This window comes from Anneissia japonica, unplaced genomic scaffold (genome assembly GCF_011630105.1).
Source record: "Anneissia japonica isolate Jap-2015-1 unplaced genomic scaffold, ASM1163010v1 scaffold1203_len951721_cov167, whole genome shotgun sequence".
Classification (NCBI taxonomy): Eukaryota; Metazoa; Echinodermata; class Crinoidea; order Comatulida; family Comatulidae; genus Anneissia; species Anneissia japonica.
Genome location: NW_022722325.1, coordinates 227,623 through 240,969, shown reverse-complemented (window position 1 = coordinate 240,969; position 13,347 = coordinate 227,623). Strand labels below are relative to the sequence as shown.

The following is a 13,347-nucleotide window of genomic DNA, read 5'->3' as shown; positions in this document are numbered from 1 at the left end:
TTAATGCCTTTTTAATTTTTCAAAAATCAAGGTTCCCCCCCCCCCCCCCCTTCTTGAAAATGATTCAATAAAGTTGGTCTGGGTTCCCCCGGGAAAATTTTGATTTCTAGATGGCGGAAAATGAGGTTTCCTGACTTCTGAAATGTCTTCTAATGACTTTTAAAGTTCTTCAAAATTCAAGGTTTTCCCCTCTTGAAAAAAGTCAGGTAATTTTTTCTCATTTTTTATTTTATGTGTGTATACATAGGGGCCTACATAAACAAATGAGTAGTTGCATGCGTATTCTTTTTTCCATGAATCGATAAATCCCAAAAAGAAAGGGTGATCCAGGGGTTCTCCCCCGGGAAATTTTTGATTCCTGGATGGCGGGAAATGAGCTTTCCCGACACTTGAAGTGTGTTTTAATGACTTTTATGTTCTTCAAAATTGTAACAAAAAAAAAAAAAAAAAAACCAGCTCACGGGTTCTGAAAAGGTAGGTCTAGAATTCTTTTCTTTTCCCCTTTTTTTTGTTGCCCAAGGGAGGGGTCAGGACCCATGAACCCCCTCCCCCAGATCCGCCAATGTGAATCGCGAGAAAATGTAACTCATCGGGTACTGGATAAACATTCTCTTTCCTATCCTTCTCCTTTTCTTGCATTTCTTTCCGATCATACAAAAATCTCCAGACATTATATATTGTTTGCCAAAAAGTGAGGGGGGGAGGCCTTTCTTATTGTGCCTTTTTCCATTTGAACCTGCCTTTCCATAAAGCAATTGCTTTGGTGGTTGTGAGGACTTATTGTAGTGTGATTAGACAATTAAACTGAATGATATTTAGCTTCTTCAAGGTTGGAAGTCTCATGATCGCTGGACCTTTGGAATCTGCTATGAAAAGCTTTGTATTGCATGTTTAAAAGTTATTTGTGGTACAAGGTATATAGCCATAATGTTCTATTGTAGTTGCATTATATGCAGTTATCCTAGTATTAGACATCTTAACATTTGTCAGGGAGATCATTCTTAATTAATTTCGGGAACATTTATTTAAATAGGCTAAGTGGCAAAATAATTCCCTCTGCACCAGTATCACACTTAATGATGCATTATATATTTGTAATGGTGGAGCGCCAATGACATGCAACAGTAGTGACGTTTTTGTTGCTTTCTTGTTCATCCCAGACGCAACTGAATATAGTTGGAACCGCTGTTTGAACTCTTTCCAATTTTCTGCTAAATTGCCTTTAATGTTTAAGGGCTCATGCTGATTCAATTTCGCCATTATATTATTTTTTCCAACATCCAATAGTACTTCCTATGTTGATAATGTTCTCATGCGATACACTGATCTTCGAGGCTTACGCACCGAGTGCTATGACGATGTGACCCATCTGGATTCAACCGCACCATGCACATCAATCACTGGATCAGCTCACAACAAAATCAACAAAAATCACAGTTTCCGTCGTCGATCTTTATCCCAAGCTGCCACCATGTTATACTGTTTGGTTGTAATGATACGATGTAGACAACCGTTTGGGTTCACAACATCAACAACAAGAAACATGCATACCACACATTGGCTTTGTCATGTGTAGACACCATGTTGAAGCCATCTCTGCCTTGAGGCAAAGAGTATAAAACTGCAGGAGGTCCGACTGCCCTTATTTTGTATACAGGCGATGGAACGTTAAAAAGTACTCCCAGAAGGGGCGTGTCCTTCATAAGAACGTAAAAGAGGTTCGTATCTAACGCGTGCCGCGTTTCGAATTTCAGCATAGACGTGCACCATGCGTTCGATATGAACGCACTTTACGTTCTTTTAAAGGCCACGCCCCTTTTTGGGTAGTACTTTTTTAAATAGGATTGCGTTCCAAAGAATCCCCGGCAGTCGGACCTCTTGCAGTTTTATACTCTTTGCTTGAGGGCGGAGTACCAATTTATGAGGGCAGCAAACACATAAACTGACTCATGTACGTAACACTAGAAAACTAAGACATCTTAAAACTAAGACATCTTATGTCTTAGTTTTCGAGATCTTAGTTTTTAGACACCCCTGTCCCTGCATGGAATACCAGTCAAGTCGCCCCCTTGTAAAGTCGCCCCCTTGTTTTATATTATATATATACACATACCTGTCTCTTATACACATCTAGATGTGTATAAGAGACAGCTGTATATCTGTATTAACAACATCTCTATCTATCAGCGCTGCATACTTTCGGATCGACGATTTGAAAAAGTAACGAAGTCCAAAAGTGTATGTACTGCGCATGACTGGCTACACAGGTGAAAAAAAAAGGATTTAAAATACATGGCTCGCTGGCTCGCATGGCTTGCGCATTGTCTCGCATGACTCGCTGGCTGGCACTTTGTCACGACCCATTGGATTTAAAGATTAGTTTAGTCTAACGACCTCGTCGTGGCGTCGGACGAAAGATAGTGGGGGATGTCCAGGTTTGTAAAGGAGTACATGTGGTGCTCAACAAAATTAAATTAAAGTGCGATGAAAAGCAACGATAAATGGATTAATTCCAAACATTTTTATTGATATATAATTATAATTGATATACATTACGAGAACAAACAACTTTTTGTTCAGGGCTTTCTAGTCCCTGGAGGTCAATCGGAAGATCGCTTGCTTTCTGAAAGTGTTAGGCCTACTAGGCCTATTATAAGACTAAAAAATGATTCAGCGGCATTGTGCCCCTCTCCACTCACTAACTGGATCACCCTAATGTTAATACTCTATTACTGTATGTATTTATTACCAGGGTAGATCTCTCCATGGAAGTATACGCGCATGGTCTGTCTGCATGAATATACCGAAGGTTGACTAAAATTAATGTGTAATCGGTATAAGGCCTACCAGAAGCAATCACAGCACTTAACTTATTATTTTCTTTTTTTACAATTCTAGTGATATATAACTTATTAATGTTCCAGACTGAACTTTACAAGAAAATGTAATTGAAATTGTAGGAGCAGTATGTTCATAAAATGTAGGCTGCAGTTCCATTTGTGTGGCTAAAGTAACCTGTGTTTTATTTATTGCATATTGTGTATATTTCATAGCTGAATACTCTCCACATTGTGTAAATACAATTACAGTATGTTATATTCATTTTTGGTTTATGCATTAGTATGTATTCATGTTTCTTGCTCTTCTGGAGGAATAAGCAACTCAATTTATCTACTTATGGCTATGATAAGAAATTAAATTTTTAACAATATTATTTTCTACAGTTTTACCAGCTGCTATTTCATGGCATTCAAAAGTTCCATATTTCCAACATAGACTGTCATCCATGCTAACTTTATATATCGTGGCTGCCCCTTGAGGGGAAGGGATAGCGGGTCTATGTTGCCAGCATCTATTTCCGGGCATTCATAGGCGCCAAACAAGTTGTTTACCAACCATGGTGGGGCTAGAGTTGATATGATAATTATGTTCTCAGACCTCCAGACTAACTTCAAAATCCTGTAGCTGTATATAGAGATAGCAGGTCTCCACCCTTCATTTACTACCAAATTTGTCAAGTGCTCATACCACCCCCTCCCCCGCACCACCCCCTCACTATAATGGCCGGTCCACTTGCAAAATTCTTCCGACGGCTATGGTGTCCCTATATCTATAAATTCAAACTATATAGTCGAATATAAATTTTATATTAATTTAATTAATAATTAATTAAATGTCCTCACAAGAAAGCTGTGCAAGACCGCTTCTTTTTTATTGTACAATATATTACTAGCCAATATAGCAAATATGCTATTGTTTCGACTAATGTACAATTCACCATGTTAAACAAAGGCCGGGAGTAAGAACATCTGACTTAACAGGTCTCAAATACTACCCTCATTATAAATGTACAATAATTAGTCTTTATTCAACTAACCTATAAACATACTAATGGTTATAATGAATTCAACAGTTTTCAGATAATAAAAAGTCAACTAGACTTAAAAGATTACAAGATCAAATTCTGGGCGATCCTATTAATCCTATTTTACTTTATGCTGGTGTCTTAATTTGGTCCTCGCCTTGACATTTTGCTAGCAAATAATTATTTTTAACAATATCAATTGACAATGACGATTGAAGTTAACCCGAACGGCTATTTTAACTTTCAACAGGAACAACTTCATCTTCCTAGGTATAATTGTGTTTGTTTTTTTCTGAGCCTCCTGGTTCGTTAGAATGGCCGTATATTGAAAATCTTTTGACTAAAGTAGACAAGCCGCTCAAAGCGACCTTCGTAAAATCTGGAGATAAATTTGGGGACAGACCAAGGAGGATGGAGTCAGTAATAGAAGAGATTGTTTGTCATCATTTAGTGGAGTTGAATAGCTTGGTGGTTAAGATGCTTGCCGTCCAATTCCAGGGGCCTAGGCTCAATTCTTGTCAGTGTTGCAGGATATTTTTCTCATGACCAAAACAAATCCACTCCCTAAATCTCATGTTGAGATTTAGTTTGTGTAAAAACATCGTGTGTGTATGTTTGTCTTGTGTAAGGGATTGTCACCTACAAGTAGGACAGTGACATATTCGCTATTGACAATCCTTGGCACATGTATTATGTGCCTAAATAAATGTAAAAAAAAAACATTAATATACAGACCTAGTTTGTTTTGTCTTTTCAATCGCGTTTCTAGAATTCATCCTAAATGTTTTAATGAAAAAGCAGGCTACAGTTCCTAGTAAAGACCAGGTCGTACAACACCATATTGCACGGATAAGACATAGGCCACCATGGCGATCGAAGTTATTCAAAGAGCGATTTTACATTTTGACTGGAACTCCGGTTTTTTAGGAATACTTGTATGTTTTCTTGTCTGGGTGTTATTTTGGAGACGTAGGAAATCTCAACTTAACTTTCCTCCGGGTCCGCTTGGATTGCCGTATATTGGAAATCTTTTGGCTTTAGCAGGTGAGGCCCCTCACGAGACTCTGATGAAGATGTCTAACAAATATGGCAGTGTGTTTGGATTAAAGCTAGGCGTCTTTCCAGTTGTGGTTTTAAGTGATTACGAGAGCATCAAAGAGGCTTTTGTAAAATCTGGAGATAAATTTAGTGACAGACCAAGAATGGTAATGTTTGATGGTATCAGTAAAGGACGAGGTAAGATCATTATCTCATGATTACTCTAATACAGGCTTGTACATCCACAAAGGATGGTAAATAATCCAGCACTAAAGAAAACAATGTGCATAATACGACAGGTGATTCTATTATTGTTTTGGAGTGTTTTGCAGCACTAAAGAAAATAATGTGCCTGAATACAACTGCTGGCGATTTCATTATTAAATGGAGGGTATCAATATATTCAGGCACAGGGCTGAGGTATACACCTGTCTCTTATACACATCTTGGCTATGATAAGAAATTAAATTTTTAACAATATTATTTTCTACAGTTTTACCAGCTGCTATTTCATGGCATTCAAAAGTTCCATATTTCCAATTCTTTGTAACCCAAAGGTGTGATTGGAGCGTATCATGAAAAGGGACAAAAAGAGCAGCGTCGTTTTGCTCAGTCCGCGCTTCGGAGCTTTGGTATGGGGAAAAGGAGCTTCGAGGAAAAGATCACCGAGGAAATAGAAGTCTTCGTTGAGCACATCAAGAACAACTTTTCAAGAGTTGCCTTCGATCCCTGGCACATCATCAGTACATCTGTTTCTAATGTCACTTGTTCAATCATCTTTGGTCGTAGGTTCGACTACCGTGACAAAACATTCTTAGAAATGCTGAGCATAGTGCACCGAAGTTTTGAACTCTCAACCAATGCCAGTGCCATGAATTTCCTGCCCATTTTGAAATATTTACCACATACTGCTTTTGCAGAGCTCTGGAAAATATACCTGACTTTTAAAGATTTCCAAATAGGTATTTTCAATGAACATTTGAAGGAATACGATCCAGAGAACCCACGAGATTTTATCGATATATACAGGACACAGATCTCTAAGGATAAAAGTGGAGTGACATCTTTCGACGAGGCTAACATGGCATTCGTTACAGCAGATTTGTTCGTCGCTGGGACAGAGACCACAGCCACTACACTACTCTGGGCACTGCTGTACATGACACTTTATCCAGACATTCAACAGAAGGTACAGGATGAACTGGATAAAGTAGTAGGAGCTGGGAGTCACCCAACGAAAGAACATATTCAACGGCTTCCGTACACTGAAGCTGTGCTTCTGGAGATTCAGAGAATGGGTGCAATCGTTCCTCTCGGAGTACCCCATGCTGCATCACTCGACACAAAATTTCATGGATATGATGTCAAGAAAGGTACGATTATTATAGCAAATATTTTTGCAGTATTACGAGATCCTGATCTTTGGGAAGATCCGAACGTATTCGATCCGAATCGATTCCTAGATGCTAACAATCAAGTCGTTAGGCGTGAGGAACTGATTCCGTTTTCGATTGGTGAGACAAAGTTTATTTATTCGTTTCTTAATTGTGATCCGATTAATGTTTTATACTGTTTAGAGTTTCTTTCATGTGATATTATTATGTAACCATCTAAATTTAATGTATAGTTATGTATATATAGGCCTATATATAAGAATATGATAGGCCTATTAATATAGAATATGATATTAAATTTTTTCCAGGTCGACGTGCGTGTCTGGGAGAACAGTTGGCTAAAATGGAACTGTATTTATTCTTTACAAATCTCATGATGTGTTTTAAGTTCAGACGACCAGACAACGCACCAGAGCCAAACTTGCGCGGCAAGATGGGAGTAACACGAATACCTCACAGTTTTGAAATAAAAGCAACATCGAGGGTTGCAGAGTTACCTGGACCCAGGTAGCAGGCAAACATGGCCCCATATGGGAAATGTATGGGCCAAAATGTGGCCCCTACAGTTTGGCCTATATAGGATCAAGCTGCCTGTGCACCCTAAATCCACGAGGGTCTCATAAAGGGCCCTCTAAAGGATATATTTAGGTCCCTTACGGTTCGAATTATGGTTTAATTTGATACCCATATGGGTTTGTCCAAGTTAATTTATGGGCCCATTGTGGGCTCTATTTGGGTTTTTAAGGGGTTGAATCGGGGTTGAAATCTAAGGGGACCCTTTAAATTGGCCTATATGGGAAAGAGCTGCCTGTGCACCCTAAAAGCAATATGGATCCCATAAAGTTGACTCAAATTAATTTATGGGCCCTTTAAAAATATATTTGGGACCATCAGATTTGCATTATGGTTTCATTTGGGACCCATATAGGTTTAACCTGGGTTTTTTGAGGATTGAAATGTAAGGGGCCACTATAAATTGGCCCATACGGGAAAGAGCTGCCTGTGCACCCAAAATCCATAAGGGTCCCATAAAGTTCATGATGGGGCCGTTAAAGGATATATTTTGGCCCCTTAAGTTTCCATTATGGTTTTGTTTGGGACCCGTGTGGGTTTTGTCCAAAATAATTTACAGGACCATGCTGGGCTAAATCTGGTTTTTCCAGGGCTGAATAGGAATTGAAATGTAAGAGTGGGGGGGGGGCCACTAAAATTTGTTGGGTATTGTGATTTTCACAACTGCTCAACTGGTGCAAGTTCCAACTGGTCTTTAGCTGGTCCCAGTTCCAACTTGATTTCAGCTGCTGGTCCCAGTTCCATTTGGTCTTCAATTGGTCCCAGCTCCTTGTTGTAAAATAACAATGGCTTTAATTGACTCCTGTAGACTTACAAAATACACTGAGTTTAAGATATACAAACCATAATTTCTTTAATTAAAAAACATCAGCTGTATTCATGGGGTAGGGACTTGCATACCCTTTCGCATATCATTTGGCTAAGTCTTTAGTGTTACGCTTACAGTCCTGTTTATATCAGCATTTCTATCTATAATTATAAGCCTATTATATTATAGCATCACTAGAGGTTATAATACAGAACCATATTCAAGAATCGTTTGCATCCGGCGTGCATATAAACCAACATTCTTTGTGTATTGAAGCGGCATTTCTCCATAACCATGCATTTTCTTGTCCGATGACAAGGTAAATTAAGAATCTTACTAAAATTTCAGATAGTATGAATTCTGCAATTGAACAAATCAAGTTCGAAATATTGAATTAACTTTTTTCGGAATTCCACAATTGCTGAAAGATATTTAAAAAAATCTTTAAAACAGAGCTAAGCAAAACATGCATTTCATAGTCCTTGGCATTTCGAAAAAAAGAGATTCAAAACTCACACTATACAGGTCAAGATAAAAAAAATCAATGGCAGGGGAAAATCTTCTGTCTATTAAAATATGCAAAATGATTTTTTTTAAATTGTCTTAATTAAAGGTGATTTTGCTGTTCGTGTCTTTAGGCAAAGAATGAATTAGTACTGTAAATGTACAGTACATAAAACATTCCTACTTAAATTTAAAATCTGTTATTTCCCTTCAAAATCAATGATATTAAAACCATAATTTACTGTAACAAAGATAATATACTAGCAGTTTTTACGTTTTATCAATAGTGAATTATCAGTTCCAATCCTTTTTTTTTTAGTTTTCAAAACAGCGTAAAATTAAATGTTGTGCAGACAGTACATTATGGTGTTACAGTGATATCCATTATAGGCCTATAACATAAATAACATATATTTTATTAGTTACAACCTCCATAATGGTAGTAAGTACAGTATACTGTGTCTACTTTGAGTATGATTCATAATCAGAACCTACAGTACAGAAGCCCTAAACTTAAAACCTAAACAAAACATTTTATTCACCTTTGAAAGTCAGGCAATTTTCTGTTTCCGCAACTGCCACAATGAGGCTTCAAACATATATCACTTTACTGAGAGAACTGCTGGGACTAAGTGACCAACATCTTCTGAAAAAAGGCAAAATTTATTAATTTTAGTGATTAGGCCCTATGCCACATACAATAACTGTCGCTAAAAATACTAAAGGTTTACCCCTCAACCCATTGTTTCATTATTTAGCATAATTGTGGCACCCAATCACAACGGGTAACAATTGCGAAATCAATTACTTATCGACTACTATTGGTGAGCTTTTAGACAAGATTTTAGTTTCTGATTGGGTGTCGCAATTGCTACAACCGATCGCAATGCGAAGCTAGCCTGAATGTGGTATAATTTACCAATAGGTAAACTATGGGGCAAGGCTACAGTTTGGGCAGTCCAACAAATTACTCCAATAATTAATCAATGACACAGAATTATCTAAATGATACCACAATTATTTTATATTACCATTACATATATTATTTTTTATTATTATTATTAATAATTGAATAAAATAATAATAAAATATGATATATAATAATAATAATATAAAATAAATTATTATTAATATATCTACTTTTATTTTGATAGGGCCTATTATTATTATTATTATTATTATTATTAATATTATAGATTTTTCTTACTACTATTACTGTTGTTATTATTGTTATCCGCATTATTAGGCCTATTAATTATTTTTTATTAGAATCTTAATATACCTTTATAAAGTGATGTATATTTTATGAATACAGTAGTAGAATCACTTCTTTAGGACACCCCTATTTATATAGGATTCTAATCAATATCAAAACATATTACTCTATTCATGCTACATCCATCTAATAGAAAGCTCTAATGTGAGTGAATTGTTATTTGTAAATAAAACCAGTCTTTGTCTACCTTTTCAGTACATTTCACATACACAATGTACACATACATATTAATCACATTATACTATTTTAAGCCATATGAAATTATTTGATCATTTATAGAAAGCTCAATAAAAAAAAAATATTTGGTCGTTAACATTGCATAATGAAAGGATATTGGGAACATATTTAACTATTGTTGTTCTAATTACATTTCTACTGATTTCATATTATAAATGAATTGTTTTGCATTGAAAATTATTGCTATAAGTTATTATTGTACTCTAACTGATTCTTATGTCAATAAAGATAAAATTGTAATTATTATATGAATACATGCAAAAAAAAACCCCCAGAATAGGGGTACCCTTTTCAGGGGACACCCATATTAAGGGTTCTACTGTATACAGTAAAACAAAATCACATACACGAATATTAGGGATTTATAAGGATTCAAACTGGCTACATTCAAAGTTTATTTTTGATATTACCATACCGTCTTCAAATTCACAACAGGAAAGTTTAAAAGTTAACTCTAGGCCTATACACTGTTACTTCAGGCTGCCTACCCTAGCAGGGGTTTTTTTTTTCTTTTTTTCAGGGGCATTCCACAGTATTTGGTCTGTGAGGGTAATTTTAAAATTGTGCCTGTGTATTGGATTTTTAACTATTCAATATAAAAACATAAACATTAGTAAATCCTTTTTCTTTTCGTCAAGAGTCACGGCGCATTATAAATGCTGTTTTATATTATTTATTTATTAATTCTTATTGTACGTATCTTTTGGTAATTTCTCAATTTAAATGTCAAAGTTTCATGGAAAACATTCAAAATAAATCTAGCACTGTTGAATTAAACAGGTGATGTTTACTTCTGGTAAACATTTTTATGTAAACTGTTTATTTCAGATTGGCAACATCCGAAATCAACTATTCATTTCACACCGGGAACGTCAAACTATTTTTAACACAAGTATTTTTTCATAAGTATGTTAAACGCATTTGAACCAAATCTGTATCAATTAAAATGAATAAAATATTAAATTGTGTATGCATTGGTTACATTTCTTTTTTTAGAATGTTAAACGATTCAATTTTTTTGAAATTATTGAAAGAAAAGAAATATGTTATGATGGGAAAGTATAATACATACTCCAAGTATTGAAATACACGCCATCGTGTTGGGATTCAATATTTCGACATTAATTATGTCATCATCAGGAATTCCTGATGAGATTAATCAGTGGACCTTTCATGTTATGATGGATGTAACAAATTTATAATAATATTCTGCATTATTTTGACGAATAAAATTGAATGTAAATTTAAGTAGCCTAAGGCTAAGTTTATAAATGATAGTATAATAAAAGTTATGTCTAGGCCTAAGCCTATAATGAATAAAGAAATAATCTATGTCCGAAAATATTACACATATAACGTTAAAAACAGGTGAAACGAATAAATCAATACCTACAGATGGCAATTCGTCGGACCTCTTTTAGCTAGGACCTCCCTACGGCCTAGACCAGCAGGCTGATGCTAAGCTAGTTCTGTAGTACTAGAGGGTCTAGGCCTCGTTATGTCCTTACTAAATACCTCCTTGTTCCTACTAACTATACTATTACCACGTTATGACTGTTATACCAGGGAAATACACTGGTATCCAATCTCAGAACATTTGTAAAGCGCCTTTCTTTGCAGATACGAAGCGCTGCACCCCCACATATTTAGGCACCTCACAACCCACAAGCAGCCGTTATCATTGCCTAACCCAAGCACAGAACAAGTAAACAAATCAAAAGAAGCAGTGGCAAAGCTTGTAAACATGAGTAAATAATGCAACAATAAAAATAAAAATAAGAATAAAAATGGGATAATTATTTAAAGAGATGAGTCTTTAAGTTAGACCTAAAGACAGTCACAGATGGTGAAGATCGAATGTGCACTGGAAGGTTATTCCAGAAGAGTGGCGCCTCGCATGAAAAAGATTTGTTACCAATACGCTTGTTAAAGATAGGTTGATGGAAATTAACATTCAAAGCTGATCTGGTACGAATTTGCTTTTTACGTACAAGTAAAAATTCAGAGATATATTGTGGGCATATGCCAGGCAGTGATTTGAAATCAAGAAACATTAATTTGAAATAAACCCTTTGCCTAAAAAGCACCCAGTGAAGTTCACGAAGAAGATTTGAAGTGTGAGTGTGAGAGGATCGGATGTTAAAAATAAGACGTGCAACTTCTGTAATTTTAGAGAATCCGTTACAGTCAACTCAGAGTACAATGATTTGCAGTAATCAATTCTAGATAAAACAAGTGCACGAACTGCTTCATGACAGGTGTCATAGCCAATAAATTTGTGAATCCTCCATAAGTTACGTATATGGTAGGCTACTTGGTCGATTTACAAACTGACTGAACTCGATTAGAGAGCGACAGCGTGGAATCAAATGTGACACCAAGATTACGGACCGAGTTAGTGGGTAGAATGTTAAGTTCTCCAAGTGACAGAGAAGCCTGTCTAACGTGATCAAGCTCTAAGTGCCTGCTTGGAAGCACAAACAATGAATTCTGTTTTGTTATTAAGTTTAAGCTTATTCTTAGCCATCCAAATCTTAACATCCTTGATACATAACCTAAGCCTATCCAGAAGAGAAGGGTCAAAATCAAGATACAGTTGTAGATCATCAGCATAAAAATGATTTAATACAATGACGCCTGATGATGTCTCCAAGCGGACTGATGTATAAGCTAAATAGAACAGGACCGACTACCGAGCCTTGTGGAACCCCAAAAGTTAATAAGTGTGAATCTGAGTAATTATCATCAACACAGACACGACAACTCCGGTTGGTGAGATAGGAATCAAACCACCTTAAGGCATATCCTGAAAGTCCAAAAGAAATATTTAGACGATTAATAAGGATCTTATGGTCAACTGTGTTAAACGCAGCCGAAAAATCGATCAAGACTAACAAGACACCTCGATGTGTATCAATCGAGACAGCAATGTCAGTATACACCTTGAGTAATGCTGTCTCAGTACTATGGAGTGGACGATACGCCGACTGCAAGTGTTCAAAAAGTTTGTTTGAAGTAAGATAAGCATTAAGCTGAATCATTGCCGCTTTTTCAATATCTTTTGAACAAAAAGACAGGTTAGATACCGGTCTGAAGTTGCTCAAAACATTGACATCAAGGCCAGTTTTCTTTAAAATTGGTTTAACCACAGCACTTATAGAAATCTGGTAAAAAACACCAGATGATAATGAGACATTTACAAGCTTTGTAATCAAAGGCAGAATAATGGTAGAGTAAACCACATTAACTAAATCAATAATTAAAACAAAACTCTTACCCCTTGATACTGCTGAAATACATCCAAGTCTATGTTTAAACCGCCTATCATCAAGAGCTGTAACTGTACCAATTAACTGATAAAAATTCAAACACCAGCATTCTTGGTCTTGAATAGACTTGCCACAAGTCTCTTATTTTTTTAAATTATTTTTCTCATTCTGGACAGCGCCACCAACGAGAAAGTTAATTTATAGACGGAATAAGCGACTTGTAAAACACTGAAATTAGGCACCAGGATGCCAAAAGAATGACGTAATCTTATATTCCGTATTTGGATAAATGGGCGGACCGAAATAAACAATTTCAACCAATCAAATGTTCATATTTTTGGAGCCACGAAACTGAGTCACTCGCGTCGACTAGTTAGGCCATA

At 36.1% G+C, this 13,347-nt stretch overlaps 1 protein-coding gene across 3 annotated transcripts in view; it reads left to right on the top strand.

Moving 5' to 3' along the window:
• LOC117111833 (cytochrome P450 2U1-like) overlaps window positions 1-9,303 on the top strand; it is a 27,059-nt gene extending 17,756 nt beyond the window's left edge. For all 3 annotated transcript variants that reach the window (XM_033254833.1, XM_033254835.1, XM_033254834.1), the window contains exons 2-4: window positions 4,635-5,101; window positions 5,461-6,417; window positions 6,606-9,303. In XM_033254833.1, coding sequence (XP_033110724.1) covers window positions 4,732-5,101; window positions 5,461-6,417; window positions 6,606-6,808 — 1,530 coding nt within the window. In that variant the 5' untranslated portion in view covers window positions 4,635-4,731 and the 3' untranslated portion in view covers window positions 6,809-9,303. The remainder of the gene's footprint in view (window positions 1-4,634; window positions 5,102-5,460; window positions 6,418-6,605) is intronic.
• The last annotated feature ends 4,044 nt before the right edge of the window (window positions 9,304-13,347 follow it).